Source organism: Choloepus didactylus, chromosome 4 (assembly GCF_015220235.1).
Source record: "Choloepus didactylus isolate mChoDid1 chromosome 4, mChoDid1.pri, whole genome shotgun sequence".
Lineage (NCBI taxonomy): Eukaryota > Metazoa > Chordata > Mammalia > Pilosa > Megalonychidae > Choloepus > Choloepus didactylus.
The window spans coordinates 135,625,428-135,646,669 of NC_051310.1; the positions used below are offsets into that span (position 1 = coordinate 135,625,428).

At 37.3% G+C, this 21,242-nt stretch overlaps 1 protein-coding gene across 3 annotated transcripts in view; it reads right to left on the reverse strand.

Moving 5' to 3' along the window:
• BLOC1S6 (biogenesis of lysosomal organelles complex 1 subunit 6) overlaps nt 1-20,511 on the reverse strand; it is a 35,464-nt gene extending 14,953 nt beyond the window's left edge. For 2 of the 3 annotated variants that reach the window (XM_037834081.1, XM_037834080.1), the window contains exons 1-5: nt 20,320-20,511; nt 12,520-12,661; nt 10,106-10,193; nt 7,505-7,591; nt 6,933-7,055 (exon numbers count right to left, since the gene is read on the reverse strand). In XM_037834081.1, coding sequence (XP_037690009.1) covers nt 6,936-7,055; nt 7,505-7,591; nt 10,106-10,193; nt 12,520-12,661; nt 20,320-20,401 — 519 coding nt within the window. In that variant the 5' untranslated portion in view covers nt 20,402-20,511 and the 3' untranslated portion in view covers nt 6,933-6,935. Of the gene's footprint in view, nt 1-2,198; nt 6,564-6,932; nt 7,056-7,504; nt 7,592-10,105; nt 10,194-12,519; nt 12,662-20,319 lie in introns of those variants that run through there. The other variant, XM_037834082.1, reaches the window with a different exon arrangement.
• Nucleotides 20,512-21,242: the final 731 nt, after the last annotated feature.

Below are 21,242 nucleotides of genomic sequence, written 5' to 3' on the forward strand. Positions count from 1 at the left end.
AGCCAGACACGAGAACACTCTTTGTAAAGAAATTGAACAAAACAAAGGGAAAACCCAGAAAGCAAGGAAAACAGCAGATGACTACAGAAATGCATCTGGGTGCTGGTCATTGACATCTTCTTCTTTGAATTCCTGAATTAGCAGCATTGAAATACAAAAGCTCCTTAATTGCTTCCTTTAATTAAATTGGATAATGCATATTAAAACACTTTGGAAAATATAACAGGCTGCAATGACCTAAAAGACAACAATAACGTTAGATGCTTATAGCTGAAATAAAAAGAGATTTGTCAAGGTTACCTCATGAATGGGCAGGGTGGGAGAGGGTGGTGTTGTAAAAGTATTTGTGGAAATGTAGAAAAGAGGTATCTTAATCAAGTAACTAAATCCCATAGGAATCCAAAAAAAGCCCACCACCCAGGTTTCACAGAGCCTTGGGCAGGAAACTCATTCAGAATCCAAGGTATTTGGAGCAGTCTGGTTACTTCGTCCTCCATCAGCAGACAGATCCCTACTCCTTCTCACTTAACACTCCACTGTTCTGTGTGTCTTCTCACTTCTCTTTCAATGACTGAAGTGAATAACCTAATTCTCTAAGAGTGAGTGTCCTAATGCAAATTTCCAAGACAGTAATTGACTGGCCAATGAGATTTCTCTATAGCCCCCATCTAGGCAGAGTTTTCCCATGCCGACTCATCACTGACTAACCCATCAGTTGGCTACCCTTGGCCAGATGCCCACCCAAGATCCAATCAGCTGAGGTTCAACATGGTAGGGTCAAGTGAATTAAAAATATAGAATGCCCAGGGACTTTGTCCACATCAAGATCTTTGGCCTGGAATGTTTTTCTTAGAAAAGAATTCTGAGTATGATTGATGATGATTGATGATAATAGATTAATGCCATGACTGGAGATAGAAAATAGGAAAAAGAGAAATTTTTCTTAATGTCAGGTCCACTGTGCTAGTTTGGATATATTATGTCCCCCAGAAAAGCCATGTCCGTTAATGCAGTCTTGTGGGGGCAGACTTACTAGTCTTTTGATTAGGTTGGAACGTTTTGATTGAATGTTTCCATGGAGATGTGACCCAGTCAACTGTGGCTAAGACCTTTTGATTACATTACTTTCATGGAGGTGTGGATCCAGCCCATTCAGGGTGGCTCTTGATTGGTTCACATCACTGGAATACTTAAGAGAGCTCAGGAGCCAACAATGACCCTGATGCTTGGAGACTCTTGGAGATGCAGACAGAAGGACATTTGGAGCTAAGAGATGAAGCCCAGAGTTTGCCTCAGAGAAGCCAAGAGAGGACCCCCCAGATGCTTAAAAAGAAGTGCCCTGAGAGAAAGAAGCAAGGAAGCACAGGAACTGAGAAGAACAAAAATAGAAGCCCAGAGACATTTTGGAGAAAGCCATTTTGAAACACACCTGGGAGCAAAAGACCAACAGATGCCAGCCACAAGCCTTCCCAGCTGACAGAGGTGTTCCGGACACCATTGGCCATTCTTCAGTGAAGGTATCCTCTTGTTGATGCCTTAGTTTGGACACTTTTATGGCCTTAGAACTGTAAATTTGTAATCTAATAAATCCCCTTTATAAAAACCAATCCATTTCTGGTACTTTGCATAATGGCAGCATCAGCAAACCAGAACATCCACCATCAAACTAGAAGTCTCAAAGTCAGAAAAATGTAGTTCTAAACTTGATCAAATGTTTCAGATAGAGAACTTGCAAACATCTCACTGTTTAAACAAATGTTCAGAACATACAGAAAATCCTGATTCATCTTAAAAATTATACTTATGCCAAACTTTTGATCAAACCAATAAAAACAATACAGAATTCGTAGACCTAGGGGAGCAAATACCACCAGATGGCAGCATTATCCCACTTGTGCTTTATCAGGTTGTTAAAAGGCCTGAGATGTGTTCTTTTGGTTGAGACTGCTCTAAAACTGCCCTCCTCTTACTTGAAGCAATTTTTAAGAGAACTGAGCATCCAGTAGTTGGTGGAGAGGGTATAAATCTAGACAGTAGATGTGTTGTCTATTGTACAGCCCACTCATTATTTTTAGCTCATTTGATTCCCAAGACCTCAGGCCTTGCTATCATTAGTCTGACTCTAATTAAATATGTAATAGGCATGAAAGCAATGGCTTGGATATTCCAAGGATTACAAGGCTCCCTAGCTATGTCTGAATTGCAGAAATTATAATTTTTTATTGTAGTATTCCTTACTTGGCATTTATCTAGTCCAGTGTTTTTTTTTAATAGTTATTTTTAATATATACATATTACTTCTTTCCTACTAGCTTCAATTCAGTTCCAAAATATTTACTGAAAACTAACTCCAGACGAGGCAACTCACCATGAAATACAAAGATGATTAAGAAACATCCATGATCTTGAGAAACACATGAATGCATAACTAATACTGTAACTGCTAAGAAAAAGTACAATGACATACTACAGGAAAATAAAAATAGGAATTCTTTCAGGGGGAAGGGGAGGAAAAAACCCTAAAGAGGTGAAATTTGAGTTGTAAAGAATGAACAGGTGTCCAACAGGCAGACATAAAAGGATGAAGGATTCTAGGCAGTGGAAACCCCTGAGCAAAAACAGGTACAAAAAGGCCTGGAAGGTTTGGGGGAAAATAACTAGCCTCCCATGTAGATATGTGACTTCCAGATACTATAATATAATACCCAACATTTCTTGAGCTCTTACTATGAGCTCTATTTTGCTAAGGGTCTTTATAAAGATATCATGAAAATTCACAGCCTTATGAAGTTAGGAATTTTACAGTTTAGGAAACTATGGTAGACAGGGTTTAAATAATTTGTCCAGTCTCAAATTAAACCAGGATGAGAACCAAGGCAGTTTGACTTCAGAGCCCACAATCCTAATCACTATATTACTAGGGCCCTCAGAATTTAAACTTTTACAGTCAAAGAGGAGGTGAGGAACCCTCAGGTCTATCGAAATGATTTTATTTCTTAGTATTCCCTTCCACAAGGTGTTCAATATATTTTTTTATTGTCTTTTCCAATAGACCAATAAAAGTCAAGTCTAGGAATAAGAGTGAGCAGCACCTGTATATGCTCAGAGTAATTTTTTCAAGTCCATTCTCAACTGGATTTGAACACTGGAGGCTTCTTGGAGCATATTAGGAATATATTTATGGTCTAAACCAAAATGAACAGCTACAGCCTTTTCTTCAGTTTACAATGAAATGGCAGTAGGGGGCGAACTTTCACTATTTTTATCCTAAAATAGGTCGATTCTATTAATTTATTCTTCATTACAGGCTTATAGTGTTCTTTACTCAGGGTACATGAAGAATAGATTTGCCTTTCCCTTCCATTTCAGTCTTGGCCTTCTCAGTTCCCCTCTATTACCACTACCCCTACCCCTCCATATTTTACCTAGCTTCTCTTTAATTTCTCTTCTTTACCACTGCCTTTGGAATTTCTGCTTTAAGTGCCTTTTAAATGAAGGTCATAAGAACTGTCTCCCTAGACTACCCCCTTCACTCTCTTATTGGCCTTGAAGATAAACCCAGTCTCACCCAAATGCCAACCATGTATGAGGCTAACTAAAATATGAATGAGTTAGCACAACAGAACATCTGGTTAATCTGAATGAACATATAAAATAGGAAATATCTTCATCCAAAAGCAAATTATAGAAACTAAGTATTTTTTTTTTAATATGTACAATTGAAGCAATTAAGATCCATTGCTTTGGAGCATATAGATGGAGATATTTATCTTAAAATCTGATGAAATCTATAGACCCAATCCTGGAAAAATACATGGATTTGTAACAAATTTATGGGAGTTCATGGCCCCTCCAATAACCATCCACAGAAGTTCCTCGCCCAGGGGTCTAAAGACTCCCAGGTTTTAAAAAAAAAAAAAACCCTGGCCTAAAATATTTTATTAATTGGAAATTTCCATTATTTACTGACTATACATGTAGGGATCCTTATAAAACACTTTCTACCAAACCACTAAAAGTGCTAGCTATCATTTTTATTCTCAAAGAACAGTGAACAACTTTATGACATTGGGTTATTTCAACTGGAATCCTCTCACAACACTTTCTATCACCTTTCTGAAAAGGACTTCATGAGTGGACCTATCATATTGTGACACAGTATATTAAGAGAAAGACAGCAGGAGAGGAGAGCAAAAGAGTAGCATGTCTGAAAAGTGTACAGGAAGGAAAGTACATGTAGTACTTATAGAGTGGCACTTGATAAATAATATCAGTAATTCAGAGGCCCTTGTATTTTATTAAATGTGTAAAAAGTAGTCCTCATTACCCAAGCTCAAAAACACACTAATATATGAGGGTATATAATTGGCAAACTTGTAAAACTACATCCACACTCACTGCAGACACAATCTATGTTATATTCTACATCTGCATATTTACCTGATTACAACTCCCAAGTAAATACAAAAGGAATTCTCACCATTTCGTTCAGTGCATGTCGTATAGTTTCAAAACAAAGGCAATTTTTTTCAACCCCAAACCAAAAGCCTCCCAGGCACCAACTAACTATTTCATTCAAAAATACAGAAGACTAATTATGAGGGTTCCCATTCAGATTTGGTCAATAATGCGTTTCTATGTTAATGAAATACAACTAATGTTTTAAAGTTTAACTACCAAGATAACAGTACTCTGATGCATAATTGACCTTAAAATACTGAATGTTTATATATATACATATATATAATATACACATGTATATGTATATATGTACCAGTTTAGACATTTTTTTAAGTCTTCAAAATTTATATAATGTAACTCTAAAAGTATGTGTGCCTTGCCATTCATTCAATAAACATTTATTTTAATATCAGTCACAAAAGTTCATTTAATTAACCAGAATTCTGTACCTATTTCCTGTTTGCTAGAGTTCAGTCTCAATTCTTATTTCATAACATTAATCTGAAGAGTTACTAGGACATTTTTAAATTATTTCACTGCTTACAAATAAAAATCACTAGATAGTCTAGACCAATGGTTCCTTGCATCAGAATCATCTGGGGAGCTCTTTTTTAACATACAGATTATGGGCTCTAACTCATAATTACTGAATAATAATGTCCTGGACCATCTGTGGTTTTTTTAAAAGTTCCCCAGGAGATAATAATATGCAGCCTAGTGAGAAATCCTCTGACATAGACCAGTGGCTCTTAAACTTCAGAACGCTTCAAAAGCACTTGAGGAAACTTCCAACAAACAATCAAACAAAAAGCAGATTTGATTCAGTAGATTTAGAGTGATGTCCAGGAACCAGCACTTTAAAAAATCATTCCAGCCAGTAACACAAACCACCCTGAGAAACAATGCACAGACTTTACCAGGTTAAAAATGAGTACATTCAGCAATTTAGATGACATTGTCCTGCAAGCTCTAATGAATCCTGCCATGGGCAGTTTTATCAAGTGTTTGAGGGCAACACTTTTTAAGTAAATGTCTTTACATTCTTAAACAAAAGATGGAAGTTATGTGGATTTTGAGACCATTTTCATCCATTAAATAAGGGAAAGGCTCTTTCAAAAAAACCATAAACCTTTAAACAGACCAGGTTTTTTAGCAGTCAACTTAAATCTAACGCTATCTCAATCATTAACCTGATATGTGATAGAGGTAGTGATTCTAGCTTACCAAAAATGTAATGTGAATTATAAAAGATACACATTCTAATCTTATACCTTTATAAGTCCCATATATTCCCTATGTAATAGAGATTGGAGACCAGTTGAATATTAATACTAAAACAGTGAATAATGTGCTTTGAATTTTAAACAATGAAACTTCATAATATTTCCCTCATGTAATAGGTTGCTACATATAATACTGGGAGAAAAATTCTAGAAAACACTAAAGGTTATCATGCTGCCTTCTTTTGTGAAGAAACTATTTACTAATTTTCTACCATTCCTGTCATTATCTATAAAGTAGGAAGTTGGTATAGATCATTCCACTTTAGGAATTTTTAAAAAGCACAGAAATAGAAACTACACGTAAGGCCACACAGCAAATCAGAACATACAAAGAACTAGTGAATACACTTTCAAGTTGGAAAGCTGGGTTCATCATCTTATCTCAGTGTGTCACAACTGTTACTAAGTATTATAAATATTAAAGCATATATGAATGAGTGTTCCACAAGCCTACGCAAATCTTAAGAATAGATGTAATCTACTTTGAACCCAGAAGCTATGTAAGAACTAAATAACAACAAGAAGGTGAACTGTGGTTTCAGACTCCAGGAAGCAGACAGAGTATAAGGTTAGTGGAAGCTATTTGGCATCTTGCTCACTTACCCTACCTCTAAGATGCTGTTATTTCACGTGCGCCCACTTTTCCTTCACGTTCTTCACAAAGGCCTATACCACCTCTATTCCAGTGGCACATGTGTTTAAACGTTGGCATTTCTTCTTAACCAAGACATGGAAAGGCAATTACCAAAAACCAATGTTGTATTACCAGAAAGGCAAGTCAACTCCTAAAATGCAAAACTGGAACTTTTAAATTTACACCTGTTAAGAAGCCAAAAATTTTATACTAATTTTTAACCATGTAGAGCAGATTGTTACAATAATCAAACCATTTTCCAGTTATAAATGATTCAAGGCCAAAATAATGAAATTTAGAATTAAGTAAAACAAAAGTTGAAAAAAATATATATATAAATATAAAAACCAAGTAACATTATGTCTGCTACATAGACAGAAGTCTTGTTGAATGGCTGAAATGAAGATATAGAGACCCAGCAATGCTGAGAAATGGATTTTAAAACCTAACACAATGGTATAAGGCACTACCTTAACATCATTCTACACTTAGGTCATCTTAAATCCAAAAAATTTGGGGTTGGGAAAGAAAACACAAACACAGACACAGTCAACCTTTCATGTCCTTTTAGCTGGTTTGGCAGTTAACTGCTTTTCTCTTTCAATTTCCTTTTCTCGTTGCTGCTCCCTTTCCAACTCTTCCTTCTGCCTCTTCTGCTGCAGTTTAAGTGCTCTTTTCTGTGTCAAAAATTTTTAAAAGCCAAAAGAATAATCAAGTATTTTAGGTCATGGCCTCACTTAAAAGTAACAGTGCTTTGATCTGAGGTAATCAATACATATTAGTAAATTTCATATTTAACTTTTAAATTAGTTTTGGGTAATCTAAGGTTCCCTTGATTCCAAAAATGTGCTAGTTCAAGCTCTTATTAAATGAGAATTACAGCCACAAATCGAGAGAATATGAGCCTATAGGCCAGAGAACGTAAGCCACCAGCCCAGCTTTTAGTACAGAAGCCCAGAGTGGGGTATGAAAAAGGACAAGTTTTTTAAAAGAAAATATATACCACGAATTAAGTATATTATTATATATGGATTTATAAAAAGTCAAAAAGTGAATACTGAAGAAAAACAAAAAAAATTAAACCTCTAATTTTATAAAGAATGTGAAAGAAGAATTTTAAACTCACTTTTAACTTTGATGTCTTTTCATGAAGCATCAGCATCTCTTTTCTTATATTCACCAACTTGGTATGATAGTGTTTAGCTTCAGTGAACTTAACATGGAAAAGTAAGTAAAAATTCAAGTTAAAATAAGCTGAAATATCAAAATAAATAAATAAGTCAATGCTTACAGATTATTCTTCCTAAATTGATCAATTTTTTAAAAGCCTAAAGTATCCCACTTAATTCCAAAACACAAATCTTATTTAAACTATTAGCAGCATTTTTAAAATCCATGATTCAGTTTGGATTGATTTTACAAAGTTACTAAACATAGAGCAGACATTTATTTTATATTGTATACAGGCCCTTTGCTTTTAAAATATGCAATAAAATCCTAAAATTTCAACTATTCAATAATACTATCAGTCTCATTCAAGGAAAGTAAAACTCTCTAGTTCCTTTTCCAGGCAAAGACCTTGCCAAGGTTCACAGGACAGTTTAAATCAAGTGTCTCTGACCATTTAAAAAACTGAGCCCCAGATGTGGCCTTCTCTCTCTCTAGCTAAGCCACCTCGGCAGGTGAACTCGCTGCCCATCCCTCTACGTGGGACCTGACTCCCAGGGGTGTAAATCTCCCTGGCAACGCAGGATATGACTCCTAGCAATGAATCTGGACCCGGCATCGTTGGATTAAGAACATCTTCTTGACCAAAAGGGGGATGCAAAATGAAACGAAATAAAGTTTCAGTGGCTGAAAGATTTCAAATGGAGTCGAGAGGTCACTCTGGTGGACATTCTTATGCACTATATAATCAACACTTTAGGTTGTAATGTATTAGATAGCTAGAAGTAAATACCTGAAACTATCAAACTCCAATCCAGTAGCCTGGACTCTTGAAGACGATTGTATAACAACGGACCTTACGAGGGGTGACAGCGTGATTGTGAAAACCCTGTGGATCACACTCCCTTTATCCAGTGTATGGATAGATGAGCAGAAAAATGGAGACAAAAAACTAAATGAAAAATGGGATGGGGGGGACGATTTGGGTGTTCTTTTTTACTTTTATGTTTTATTCTTATTCTGATTCTTTCTGGTGTAAGGAAAATGTTCAAGGGTAGATTGGGGTGATAAATGCATAGCTATATGATGGTGCTGTGAACAGCTGATTGTACACCATGGATGATTGTATAGTATGTGAATATATTTCAATAAAACTGACTTTAATTAAAAAAAAAAAAAAGCAAGCAATTAAAAAAAAAAAAAAAAGTGAGCCCTGAGAGGAATGTAGACCAAGTTTAGTCACATTCCTTGGGCTTTTGAGGTTAGACTAAGCAGAGGACACTTTTCTTCCCAAGAAGAAAATCTAAGGATAGACTTTATATCTCAGCCATCCTGCATGGTCTAAAACAAAGTCCCATGTCAAGAGAAAACAGGAGGAAGACACAGGCCCAGGTAGCTGGGAAAGAAGGGAAAAAGAACCTCATTCTCGAACAAGGTAACAGAAATAAAAGAAAGAGAGAGAGATCAGTGGAGAGATTAGCAACCTTAATGTGGCTGCCAGATGAATTACAGTCTGATGAGCTCTAAAACTTATATGCCCTTTAAGACCTCTCTGGGCTTTCCAGTTTTGAGTTCCCTGCTGTTAATCAAAGCCACTTTTGGGCTGAGAGAAGAAAGAAGAGGAAGCCTTAGTTCCTGCCCCTTCACAGTGACAACAGTATTAATTCTACTTGGTTCATTCATTCAACATTCATTCAACATTCATTCGTTCTGCTGCAACAAGAACTCGGTGGGGAAGACAAAAGTGGGTGAGTCTTGCCCACCTCCTACACCAAAAGTTAGGAACTACTGAATAGAGAGAAGATTTTGCATACACTATCACAGGCCTCTTTCTTATGCTAGAGAATATGGACTTTGCTTTTGCTTATTATAAAAAGAAAACATTAATAAGCCACATTTGCCCAAGGGAAAGTCCATTTCTTTGAGACATAAATGAATGGCCACAAAATCACGCAAATCAAGCCATTTCTAACGTTCAAAGGGAGGAGAAAGATAGCCACAAGTTCCTCTTTTTTTTTTAATTCCCTGTTTCTTAAAATAAAAAGAATCAGTTCCTCTTATCAAAAGCTAGAGATGGTGATGGAATTCTTCTACTGTCATTTATACTGAAAGATATAATTGATCATTCTCAAAGAGTCCATTTCAGTTCACAGTATGAATTTATTATGGCATTGTGGATATGCCATACAGTTAAATAAAATGCTAATTTGAAAAAATATATATGTAAATTGATAGCTAAACAGCATTGGTCCTTCTTTAAGGTTAAAAATAGTACCCAAAGGTTCCCTTATTTTCAGTTCTCTTTTATAGATCTATTTCAGACTTCATAAATCAGTTAAATTTCCTATTACAATCTCAACAGTCTAAAGACAACAATTCAAGACAATGGAAGTTCTAATAAAGTAAATCAAAGTTTCCTATTGAAAGAGAAATTCCAAACTTGAAAAATTAAGAGGAAAAGATTCTAAACATACTCAAGTACAAAGTTATGTTGGGAGGCTAAACCTAGCAATTTTTAAAGTAAGAGATCATTAAGCTACATGAACTAAATCACACTTACCAAAGCATTAATATCCAACATAGAGTGACATTCTTTAAATTTTGAAATCTCTTGTTCCAGTGTATCTAATAATACAACTTGGTTTTGTCTGAAACAAAAGTATATAGCCAAAATAAACATTATATACTGTAAGCACCAGTTCGTTAAATGGAATCACATTTATTTTGGTTAATATTAAAAGTTAGAAATTAAGTTGGAAATGTATTGACTCTTCAAGGCTTATTTGATTTAGCATAATCTGTTTTTCAAAATAATATTCCAAAGCTACATTCTGATAACTAAGTATCTTTACTCTTGGCTCAATTTCAGACTCTAACAACTAAAACAATGGAATCATTTAAAATTGTTTTATTTCTTGTTATTTGCAGCAATTCTCACCTATGACCAGTTGTGTGATCTTGGAAATTCAGTTTACTTCTCTGGGCCTAAATTTCCTCATTCATAAAGTAAGAAGGTCAGACTAGATAACTTCTAAAGGGCCTCATTAAAATTCTGATTCAAAACTCTAATACAGAAAAGAAGCCAACTTCCCCAAAATTCTACAGATCAATCAAGGTTAGGATCACATGGCTAAGTAACAACGAGAGGTTACCTATTTGAATATTTTCAATAATGCTATAAACAAAGAAAAATATGATATTATTTATCTGCAAAACTGAGCTAAATGGAGAACAGTGAGGAAAAAGAGGAATAGCAATGAAGAGAATGAAGGGCAGTATGCTAGTTTGGATATATTATATTCTGCCAAAACCATATTCTTTAATGCAATCTTGCAGGGGCAGACATATGAGTGTTGATTAAGTTCGAATCATTGGATTAAGTCGTTTCCATGGAGATGTGACCCACCCAACTGTAGGTGATAACTCTGATTAGATAATTTCCATGGAGATGTGGCCCCGCACATTCAGCATGGGCCTTGATTAATTTACTGGAGCCCTACAAAGGCTCAGAAGTAGGAGGACTTCAGAGAAGCTTCAACTTAGAGAAACATTTTGAAGACGGCCATTGAAAGCAGAGTTTTGCTGATGCTTTGGAGGTACTAGCCCAGAGTTTGCCCAAAGAAGCTGACACAGAGACATTTTGGAGAACACCATTTTGAAATGCAACCTGGTAGCAAGCCGACACCAGCCACATGCTTTCCCAGCTAACAGAGGTTTTCTGGATATCAATGACCTTTCTCCAGTGAAGGTACCTATTGCTGATGCCTTACCTTGGACACTTTACGGCCTTAAGACTGTAACTTTGTAACCAAATAAACCCTCTTTATAAAAGCCAATCCATTTCTGGTATTTTGCATAACAGCAGCATTAGCAAACCAGAACAGGCAGTGACAACATTTCCACCATCCAGCACTGTGTTTGGCATATCCCACAGGTCACAGGTTTGCCTCTTCAACTTTGATCAGAGACCACAGTAGGTGAAATTCAGAATGGATGATAGGAGAACCCAGCAGGACAGCAAAAACAGGCTATTACAATAGGAACACAGAGAAAATCAACGAAACCAAAAGCTGGTTCTTCGAAAAAATCAGTAACACTGATAAACGCCTAGCCAGGCTAACCAAAAAAAGAGAGTAAAGACACAAATTACCAGTATCAGAAATAAATAAGTGGTCATCACTATTGATCCCATGGATATTAAAAGGAAAATAAAGGAATATCGTGAATAACTTCCAAAGGCTTCAGAGGTAAGTTTTCAAAGGGGATGTCCTAGAAGCAGCGGCAGTTCACAGCCAATTTAAAGTGATCACCACAGAAAACAATGACATACAGGCCATCTGGGAAATCCAGAGAGGTTCTTACCAGTAGGAAACAGAAGCTAAGTCTGACGCATATGAGTGGGAGCTGATAAAATCTGAGTGTATTGTTTTTACGTACTGAGCCTACTCAATGGGTTCTACTCTACTCTATCTGGTCCTCTCTTAACATATTCTCTTATCCTTTATTTAACAAGTAGAGTTATCTATCAGGAATGAAATAATTCACCTCAAAAAAGATACTTACATATCTTTGGCAACTCATTTGAACCAGCAACTGAAAACAAACTTGACTTATATGGAGGCAATTTCTCAACTCTACTCAGAGACAGGGGTATACTAACCCTTCAACATCCCTAATAGGCAATATCTTCATAAAATAATGGTAAAACACCAAAACAAATCAGTCTAGATAGGATTTTGGAGTACTTCTTAGGAGAGATCAAATACTCTAGGAGCATTCATTTCATTTTTCACATTTAGATTCTATATACATCCTCTACTGCAATCTATCACTGAAGACACAGAAATGCTAGATTATGATTATAAATATTAGCCAGCATTATACATTAATACAGTAAACAATTATACTTCTACAGTAAATTCTGATTTATGCCACAGAGGAAATGAGTACACATTCGGTTTTCTGTTAGCTTACGTGAGTTCCTGGAGGGCTTGTTTTGATCTCTGCAGATCTGGCAAATAATGAGAAAGTAATCCTTCTGCCAGTTGCTCCACAGCTTTGTCTTCTGCACTCAAGTCCTCTATTAACCCTTCATCTGGAGAGATGTCATTTAAACCTGTATCCAAGCAAAAACTCAAATTTAGGAAGCTTTTAAACTACAGTTACTAAAAGTGGGCAACAGGGAATACGTATGAAGGAGAGAAGGAGGCAAACAGTGGGGTTCAGAACACATGCCAACCGTCAGGTATACAGAAATGCTTTTCTTTCTTTTTCTTCTTTTTTTTTTTTTTTTTCACTTTTACCTTCTGGGTGCTTCCTCTGAAAAACAGGTTATGAGGGCACTCTCGTGGCAGGCCACCACAGGGTGCAGTCCCTGGCTAGCTCTCTGGTTACAGAAAGGGACGTGAAAATCCTCTTCTCGAAGAATGGGGGTAGGCATGGCCAATCACTGATCATGGCTTTTGATTAGCCAATTCAGATCCCTAGGACCAAGCTCTGAAGGCAGCTATTGTTTCAACCCGTCTCTGAAAAGGCAGTTGCACAAGTTCTTTCAACCCTCCCTGGAAAGCAGCAGAGGTAGTAGAGATTTAAAGACACAGCACTTCCTCAGGATTGTGGGGGACAGTTAGCTGAAGAGCTGTATCTGGGCAGGATAGGAAAGCTCACCTTTGGGAAACCATTAGAGAAGATTTTGGCATCCTTCCTTACCCCCTCCCCAGGGCAATTTAGAGCCAGTCTGAGCCCTCATTATGGATGACTGGTCCTGTGTTAAGCTGAGAAAGACTGTCTTGGGAAAGTTCTCTCTGGGTGACTCTCCTCCCAGAATCTGCCCTCCAGGCAAAAGCAGCATGAGACAACAAAAGGAATGTAAAAAACTATACAGTCGGACAGTCTGGAACAAAGGCTTCAAATACCTGGAAAAGGCAGGTATGTCTTCTGGGAAGCAAAGGGGACAACCAAACTCCTGTAAACAGGGGGAGCTCCAAAAAACTAAGAAGCAAAAGCCCAGGACAAGACAGAGGCCCAGAAAGACAGGAAAAACCCTGCACACTGCACTCACCTTGGGCAGACCTTCCTGATAGGAGGGCTGAAGCTCAAGGAAATCTTTCTTATCACCACCTGGTTACAATACCAGGAAACATACATCCCAGGGAGTAAAACCCACAGACATTTTAAAATATTTTAAATATTAAAAATATTAAAATGTACAGTGTACAACAAAAGAGTATAAGACAAACAAAGATCAGGAAATGATGGCCCATCCAAAGGAAGAGGATAAAGATGTAGAAAACACCAACAAAGAAGACAGGAATGTGGACTTACCAAACAAAACTTTTGGAAAAATGATCTTAAAAATGCTCAAGGAGATGAAATAAAGTAGAGAGAAAGAATAAACGGTATCAGGAAAACAATGAATGAGCAATATGAGAAACTTAGTAAAGACACAGAAATTTTAAAAAAGGAACAACAAACAACTACTGGAATTGAAGACTACAATAACTGAAATGAAAACTGTCCAGGAGTTTCAAGAGCAGACTGGAAGTGGCAGAAGAAACAATCAGTGGACTTGAAGGCAAGATACTTGAAATGAGTCAGGCTGAGGAGCAGAAAGAAAAAAGAAGCATTAAAAGCAAAAATAGCCTAAGACAGCAATGGGACACCACTAAGAGCACCAATATATGCCTTATGGGAGTCCCAGAAGGAGAAGAGTTACAAAAAGGGAGCAAAAGGAATATTCAAAGAAATAATGACAGAGAACTTCCCAAACTTAGCAAAAGATGTTAATATGCACATCCAAGAATTTCAGAGAACACCAGGGATAAACGATGAAGAAAAATACATTCCATCTTACACTGATTACACTATGAAATGCAAAGGACAAAGAAAGAGTTCTAAAAGCTACAAGAGAAAAGTAACGTGTTACCTACAAGGGAGTCCCAATTAGACTGAGCACTGATTTCTCACTCATGGTTTCACAAACCATAGAGGCAAGAAGGCAGTGAGTTAAAATACTTAAAGAGCTGAAAGAAAACAACTGCCAGCAAAGAATTTTATATGTGAGATTCTCTTTCAAAAATGAAGGACAGATTAAGACATTCTCAGATACACAGAAGCTGAGGGAGTTCATCACCATTAGACTTGCCCTACAAGCAATGCTAAATGAAGTTCTTCAGACAGAAAGAAAAGGACACTAGACAGTGGTTCAAAGCAGCAGAAAGAAATAAAGAACTGCAGTAAAGGCAACCATTTGGGTAACTATAAATGCCAGTATTATTGTCTTATATTGTTGGATATGTAACGCCACTCTTACTCCCTATAGATGCTAAAACGCAAACACATAAAAAGTAATGATAAATCTAAGTTTTTGGACATACAAAGATATAAGGGGTAAAAAGTAGAAAAAAAACAGTGAAGGGACAGATGGGTATAGGAAAAGTATATGTGCATGCTATTGAAGTTAAGCTGGGATCAAAGCAAATCTGATTATTATATATTTAGGATGTTGAATTTTAACCCCATGGTAACTACATGGAAAACAGATGAAAAATATATCCAGATAAAAACAATAAGGCAGTCAATATGGCACAACATAAGAAAGCAAATACATATAAAAGTAGGCTTTAATGGAAATGAGGGACAAAAAAGACTAAATAGCAAAATGGCGGAAGAATGTCCTGTATTATCAGTAGTGACTTTAAATGTAAATGGATTAAGCTCTCCAGTCAAAAGGCAGAGACTGGCAGAATGGATAAAAAGGCATGACCCAATTATATGCTGTCTGCAAGAAATTCACCTTAAAGTTGAAGATACAAGTAGGCTGAGGGTGAAAGGATAGAAAATATACACCATGCAAGTGGTAACCAAAAGAGAGCTGGGGTAGCTATATAATATTAGATAAAATAGACTTCAAGTCAAAAACAGTTATGAGGGACAAAGATGATCATTCTATACTGAGAAATGGTACAATTCAACAGGAAGATGTAAAAATTATAAATATATATGCACCTAACAACAGAGCCCCAAAATATATGAAGCAAATATTGGCAAATTTCAAGGGAGAAACTGACAGCTCTACATTAACAGTAGGAGGCTTTAACACACCATTCTCAATAGTGGATAGAACAGCTAGTCAGAAGATCAGTAAGGAAGTACAGGACTAGAATGGTAACACTAAACCAACTAGAGCTAAGTGATATATATAGAACACTGTACCCAATGAAAACAGAATACATATTCTTCTTGAATACATGTGGAATGATCTTCAGCATAGCCCATATGTGGGGTCACAAAACAAGTCTCAATAAATTCAAAAATATTGAAATCATACAACATATCTTCTCCAACCACAATAGAATAAAGCTAGAAATCAAAAACAAAGGAAGAAATGGAAAATTCACAAATATGTGGAAATTAACATACTCTTAAATAACCAATGGGGTAGAGAAGAAATCAGAAGCAAAATTAGATAATATCTTGAGGTGAATGAAAATGAAAATGAAAATGAAAATACAACATACCAAAACTTATTGGATGAAGCAAAGGCACTGTTAAGAGGGAAATGTATAGTTCTAGATCCTTACATTAAAAAAGAAGGAAGATTTCAAATCAGAGACCTAACCTCAAAACTGAAGAACTAGAAAGAGAAGAGCAAACTAAACTCAAAGAGAGCAGAAGGAAGTAATAACAAAAATCAGAGATAAATGATATAGAAAACAAAAAATAGAATCAACAAAACCAAAAGCTGGTTCTTTGAAAAGATCATTAAACTTGCAAACCTTTAGCTAGACTGACAAAGAAAAAGAGAGGATACAAATAACTAAAATCAGAAATGAAAAGGGGGGCATTACTACCAAGCCCACTGAAATAAAAAGGACTATGAAAGAATACCATGACCAGTATGCCAATAAATTAGATAACCTAGATGAAATGGACAAATCTTAGAAACACATAAACTACCTACATTGACTCAAGAAGAAACAGATCTCAATAAACCAATTACTAGTAAAGAGATTGACTCAGTCATGAAAAACTCCCAATAAAGAAAAACCCAAGACAACATGGCTTTACAGGGGAATTCTACCAAACATTCCAAGAGGAATTAATACCAATCCTGCTCCAACTCTTCCAAAAAACTGAAGAGCAGGGAATATTCCCTAATCCATTCCACAAGGCCAGCATTGGTCTCATACCAAAGCCAGATAAAGGTACAACAAAAGAAAACTACAGACCAATATCTCTTATGATTATAGATGTAAAAATCCTCAACAAAATACTAGCAAACCCGAATCCAATAGCATATTAAAAGACTTACACACCATGATCAAGTGGGTTTTATCCCAGGTATGCAAGATTGGTTCAACGTTAAGAAAATCAATTAATGTAATACACCACATTAACAGAATGAAGGATAAAAATCACTGATCATCTCAACTGAATCAGAAAGCACATGTGACAAAATATAGCACCCTTTCTTGTTAAAAACACTTTGAACACTAGTAATAGAAACTTTCTCAACAGGATAAAGGATATATATGAAAAGCCCACAGCTAACATCCTACTTATTGAAAGACTTAAAGTTTCCTTTAAGATCAGGAACAAGACGAGGATGTCCACTGTCACTACCATTATTCAACATTGTACTGGAAGTTCTTACCAGAGCAAATAGGCAAGAAAAATAAATAAAAGGCACCAAATTGGAAAGGAAGAAGTAAACTTTCCCTATTTTCAGATGATATCCTATATTCACAAAATCTCAAAAAATCTATAAGAAAGCTATTAATCCTAATAAATGAATTTAGCAATGTGATGGGCTACAAGCTCAACACATAAAAATCAGAGGTATTTCTAGATAATAGCAATAATTCAAAAAGGAAACCAACAAAACAATTCCATTTACCTAAAAGAATAAAACATCTAGGAATAAATTTAGCCAAGGATGTAAAGGAATTGTAGGCAGAAATCTACAAATCATTACTGAAAGAAATTAAAAAGATTTTAATAAATGGAAAAAGATTCCATCTTCATGGGTATGATGGTTAGTTTTACGTGTCAACTTGGCCAGGTGATGGTATCCAGGTGTCCGGTCAAGCAAGCACTGTCCTAACCATTACTGCAAGGACATCTGTAGCTGGTTTATTAACTCATCAATGAATTGACTACACCTGTGACTGAATGTATCAATGAAGGGTGTGTCTTCCACAATGAGAGAATTCAATCAGCTGGATTTAATCCAATCAGTTGAAGACTTTTAATGGAGAGAGAAAGGACCTTCACTTCTTCTTCGGCTAGCCAGCGAAGCATTTCCTGAGGAGTTCATCAAACATCTTCATTGGAGGTGCCTGACCTACAGAATTTGGACTTGTGCATCCCCATGATTGCGTGAAACACTTTTACAAAATCTTATATTTACAGATATCTCTTGTTGATTCTGTTTCCCTAGAGAACCCTAACTAATACAATGGGTTAGAAGACAATATCATTAATATGTCAATACTTCCCAAAACAATTTACAGATTTAACACAATTCCAATTAAAATTCCAAGAGTCTTCATTGCAGAAACAGAAAAGCTAAGATTCACATGGAAGGGCAAGGGTCCCTGAATAGCCAAAGCCATCTTCAAAAAGAACAGAGTTGGAGGACTCACACTTCCTAATTTCAAAACTTATTACAAAGCTACAGTAATTAAAATGGTGTGGTACTGACACAAGGACAAATATACAGACCAATGGAATAGAATTGCAAGCACAGCAATAAACCCACACATGTATGGTCAACTGATTTTTAACTAGGGTACCAAGTCCACTCAATGGGGAAAGAATCGTCTCTTCAACAAATGGTACTAGAAAAATTGGATTTCCACAAACAAAAGAAGGAAAGTGCTCTCCTACCTCATGCCATATACAAAAACTAACTCAAACTGGATCAATGACCTAAATATAAGAACTAAAACTATAAAATTCTTAAAAGAAAACAGAGGAAAGTATCCTCAGGACCTAGTATCAGACAATGGATTCTTAGACTTTACATCAAAAGTATGAGCAAAGAAAAAGAAAAAATTGGTAAATTGAACTTCAACATATATGGATCTATAGCATTCTTTTTAACAGAATTGAATTCTACTATAATTTGTCTAACCAGTCCCTATGGATGAGTTCTTCTCAGTTTTTCACTATTTCAAACAATGCTGAGTGAGCTTCCTTGCTTATCTTTGTATATTTGTGTCATGGTTTCTGCAGGTTAAATTCTTAGAAGTAGATTGCCGGGACAAAGCATATATATATATATATATATATATATATATATATTTTTTTTTTTTTTAAGACATCACAAAATTGCCCTCTAAAGAGGCAGTGCCAATTTACACTCCTGCCAATAATGTATCAGGACTATTTTCAAATTCTAAGACAAGAGCGGAAGGGATGCAATATAGGTAAAGGAAGCAGTATGAGGAAAGGTGGGAATGTATGATTGCTCTAGAAAGTGGTAACAGTTTGGGGTGGCCAGAGGATGGGTTATATGCAGCAGTGTGTTGTAAGACCATGTGGCCAACCTGTGAGGGCTCTTCAGTTTCCAGTTAATGGGTCTGGACTGCTATTCAGTAAGTGGTAAGGAGCCATTTAAGGTTTCTGAGCAAAGGAGTGACATGATCGGAGATTTATCTTGGGGGCAGTCGTGTGATGACAATGAGAAGGATGGGTTGAAAGAGTAAGACTGGAGGTGTACTAGCCATACAATGGCGGTTGTAAGAGCAAATTTACAAAAAGGGAGAATGATGTTGTGTAGTACAATCCTCTACACTAAACAGAGAAAGAGTTGAGAGAGGGACAGTCAAGGTAAGTGAGAGTTACTTGGCACTGCTAGTAACATCAGACATCTGCTTTTATTTATGTATATGCTGTATGTGAGGTTAGTGCAGAACAACCATGTAAGGGAATCCATCAGACTAGAGGAGAAACAGGAATTAGGAGAGGGTCCCAAGCTGCAAATAAATACAAGGGGATCATATTTATAGAAGCAACTCATGAGGGTCTGAAGAGCGGGAGACTCATAGAGGAAAAGCATGACCCGGAAAGAGCTGAGGACACTATTTTGGGGTAACCCCTGTATTTCTAGAACAGGAGGTAAAAGAAATGGCACATCCAAAGCCCTGCAGCCTTTCTCGTCTAGTGTTCCTTATTCGAACCATGGAACATGGAAAACGATGAGTGACTATTTTTTTCAATTCTCCCAAGAGTACGCTCCAGATACACAGCAAGTTAATTCATTGCATTCAATGGAAGTCTTAGCGCATTAAGTCTTAAACCTCTCCTGAAACCTGGGTTGAAAAAAACTTCTGGAGAAATAGGAATACAATAATGTCACCAAGCAAAACAGTATTTCGTTAATGGGTGGACAATATCGGATACATCAATTCTCTGAATTACAATCAGGTCATTCTTCTGACAAATTCATCTCCAGCCACTACCGTATAACGAATAACTAATGACCCGCCAGATGCAGCAAACTCAAAGTGAATTCACCATGAATCGCCCCAACCGCACCCCCAAACACTGCTTTCTCTCCGGACTTCGGGTGCCGGCCATATCCTGGGCAGGAAGGCCAGTGCGGTTTCCCAGCTCCCGGCAGGGGTCCGAGCCCCGGGATCTCCCCGTCAGCGGGTGGCCGCAGCGACCGCGTACAGCATCCTCTCGCGGAACCGCCCGGGAGTCCTCTCCACTAACGGCCCCCACCCCTCGACCGCCCCGCCCGCCAACCCCGCCAACAGCACGCACCCGGAGTAGTCTCCCCGACCCCGAGGCCGTCAGGGGTTCCTGCCAGGACCCCGTCCAGGGGCGGCGGCCCAGGGACATTCATGCCTGTCTCGCTGGGAACAGGCGAGGAGCAGGCCGCTAGACCGTCAGAAGCAGAAAAGCGGCACCGAATACCTCCAGCGAGCGACCGGACAAAAGCGGTAGTCGGACCCGGAAGTGACGGAGGCGGAATAAGGCGGCTTCGGGGCACCTGACCGTGGGCCCGCCCCCTCGGTGCTCCCGGGACCCCCGCGCTGACGTCATTATCGAGCGTGGGAAGAGTTGTTAGCAGATTGAACTATGTGGAGCTTGGATCCTACAACAGTATGTCAGTGATATCGGGGAGAGACTGTTCTCCAGTGGGTGGAGAAGACGGGAAGGGCTTTGTGTTGCACGCGGGAGAGAAGTCAGGATTTGTTTACTGAAGCCTGGTCAAAAAAGGATCCAGCCCTAACGCAGCAGTTTTTCAATTTGATTTTTGCCCTCGTTAAAGAAAAACCTTAAAAACTACAACTGATCAGAGATAGATTGTGGTGATGAACGCATAAGTATGTTATCATACTGTGGACAGTGGATTGTATACCATGGATGATTGTATGGTGTGTGAATGTATTTCAATAAAACTGAATTTAATAAAAAAAAAAACTACAACTGAGTGCCCGCTGTTTGGACCCTTAAAAAAATCGATATCTTGCTCTCTATGAGCTTCAGCCTTGCTGATGGGGTGTTTACCACAATTTCGGTCTCCCTTAATTGCAGATGAATGATTTAAGGTTTCCTTTGCAGTATCTACTGGACATATTCAGCCACATGACCAGAAACTGCACTTGCTGAGATCCAGAGGATTTATGTCATGATTTTGATGAAAAACACTTAGAAATAAGTAGATGCAGCCTCAGACCAAA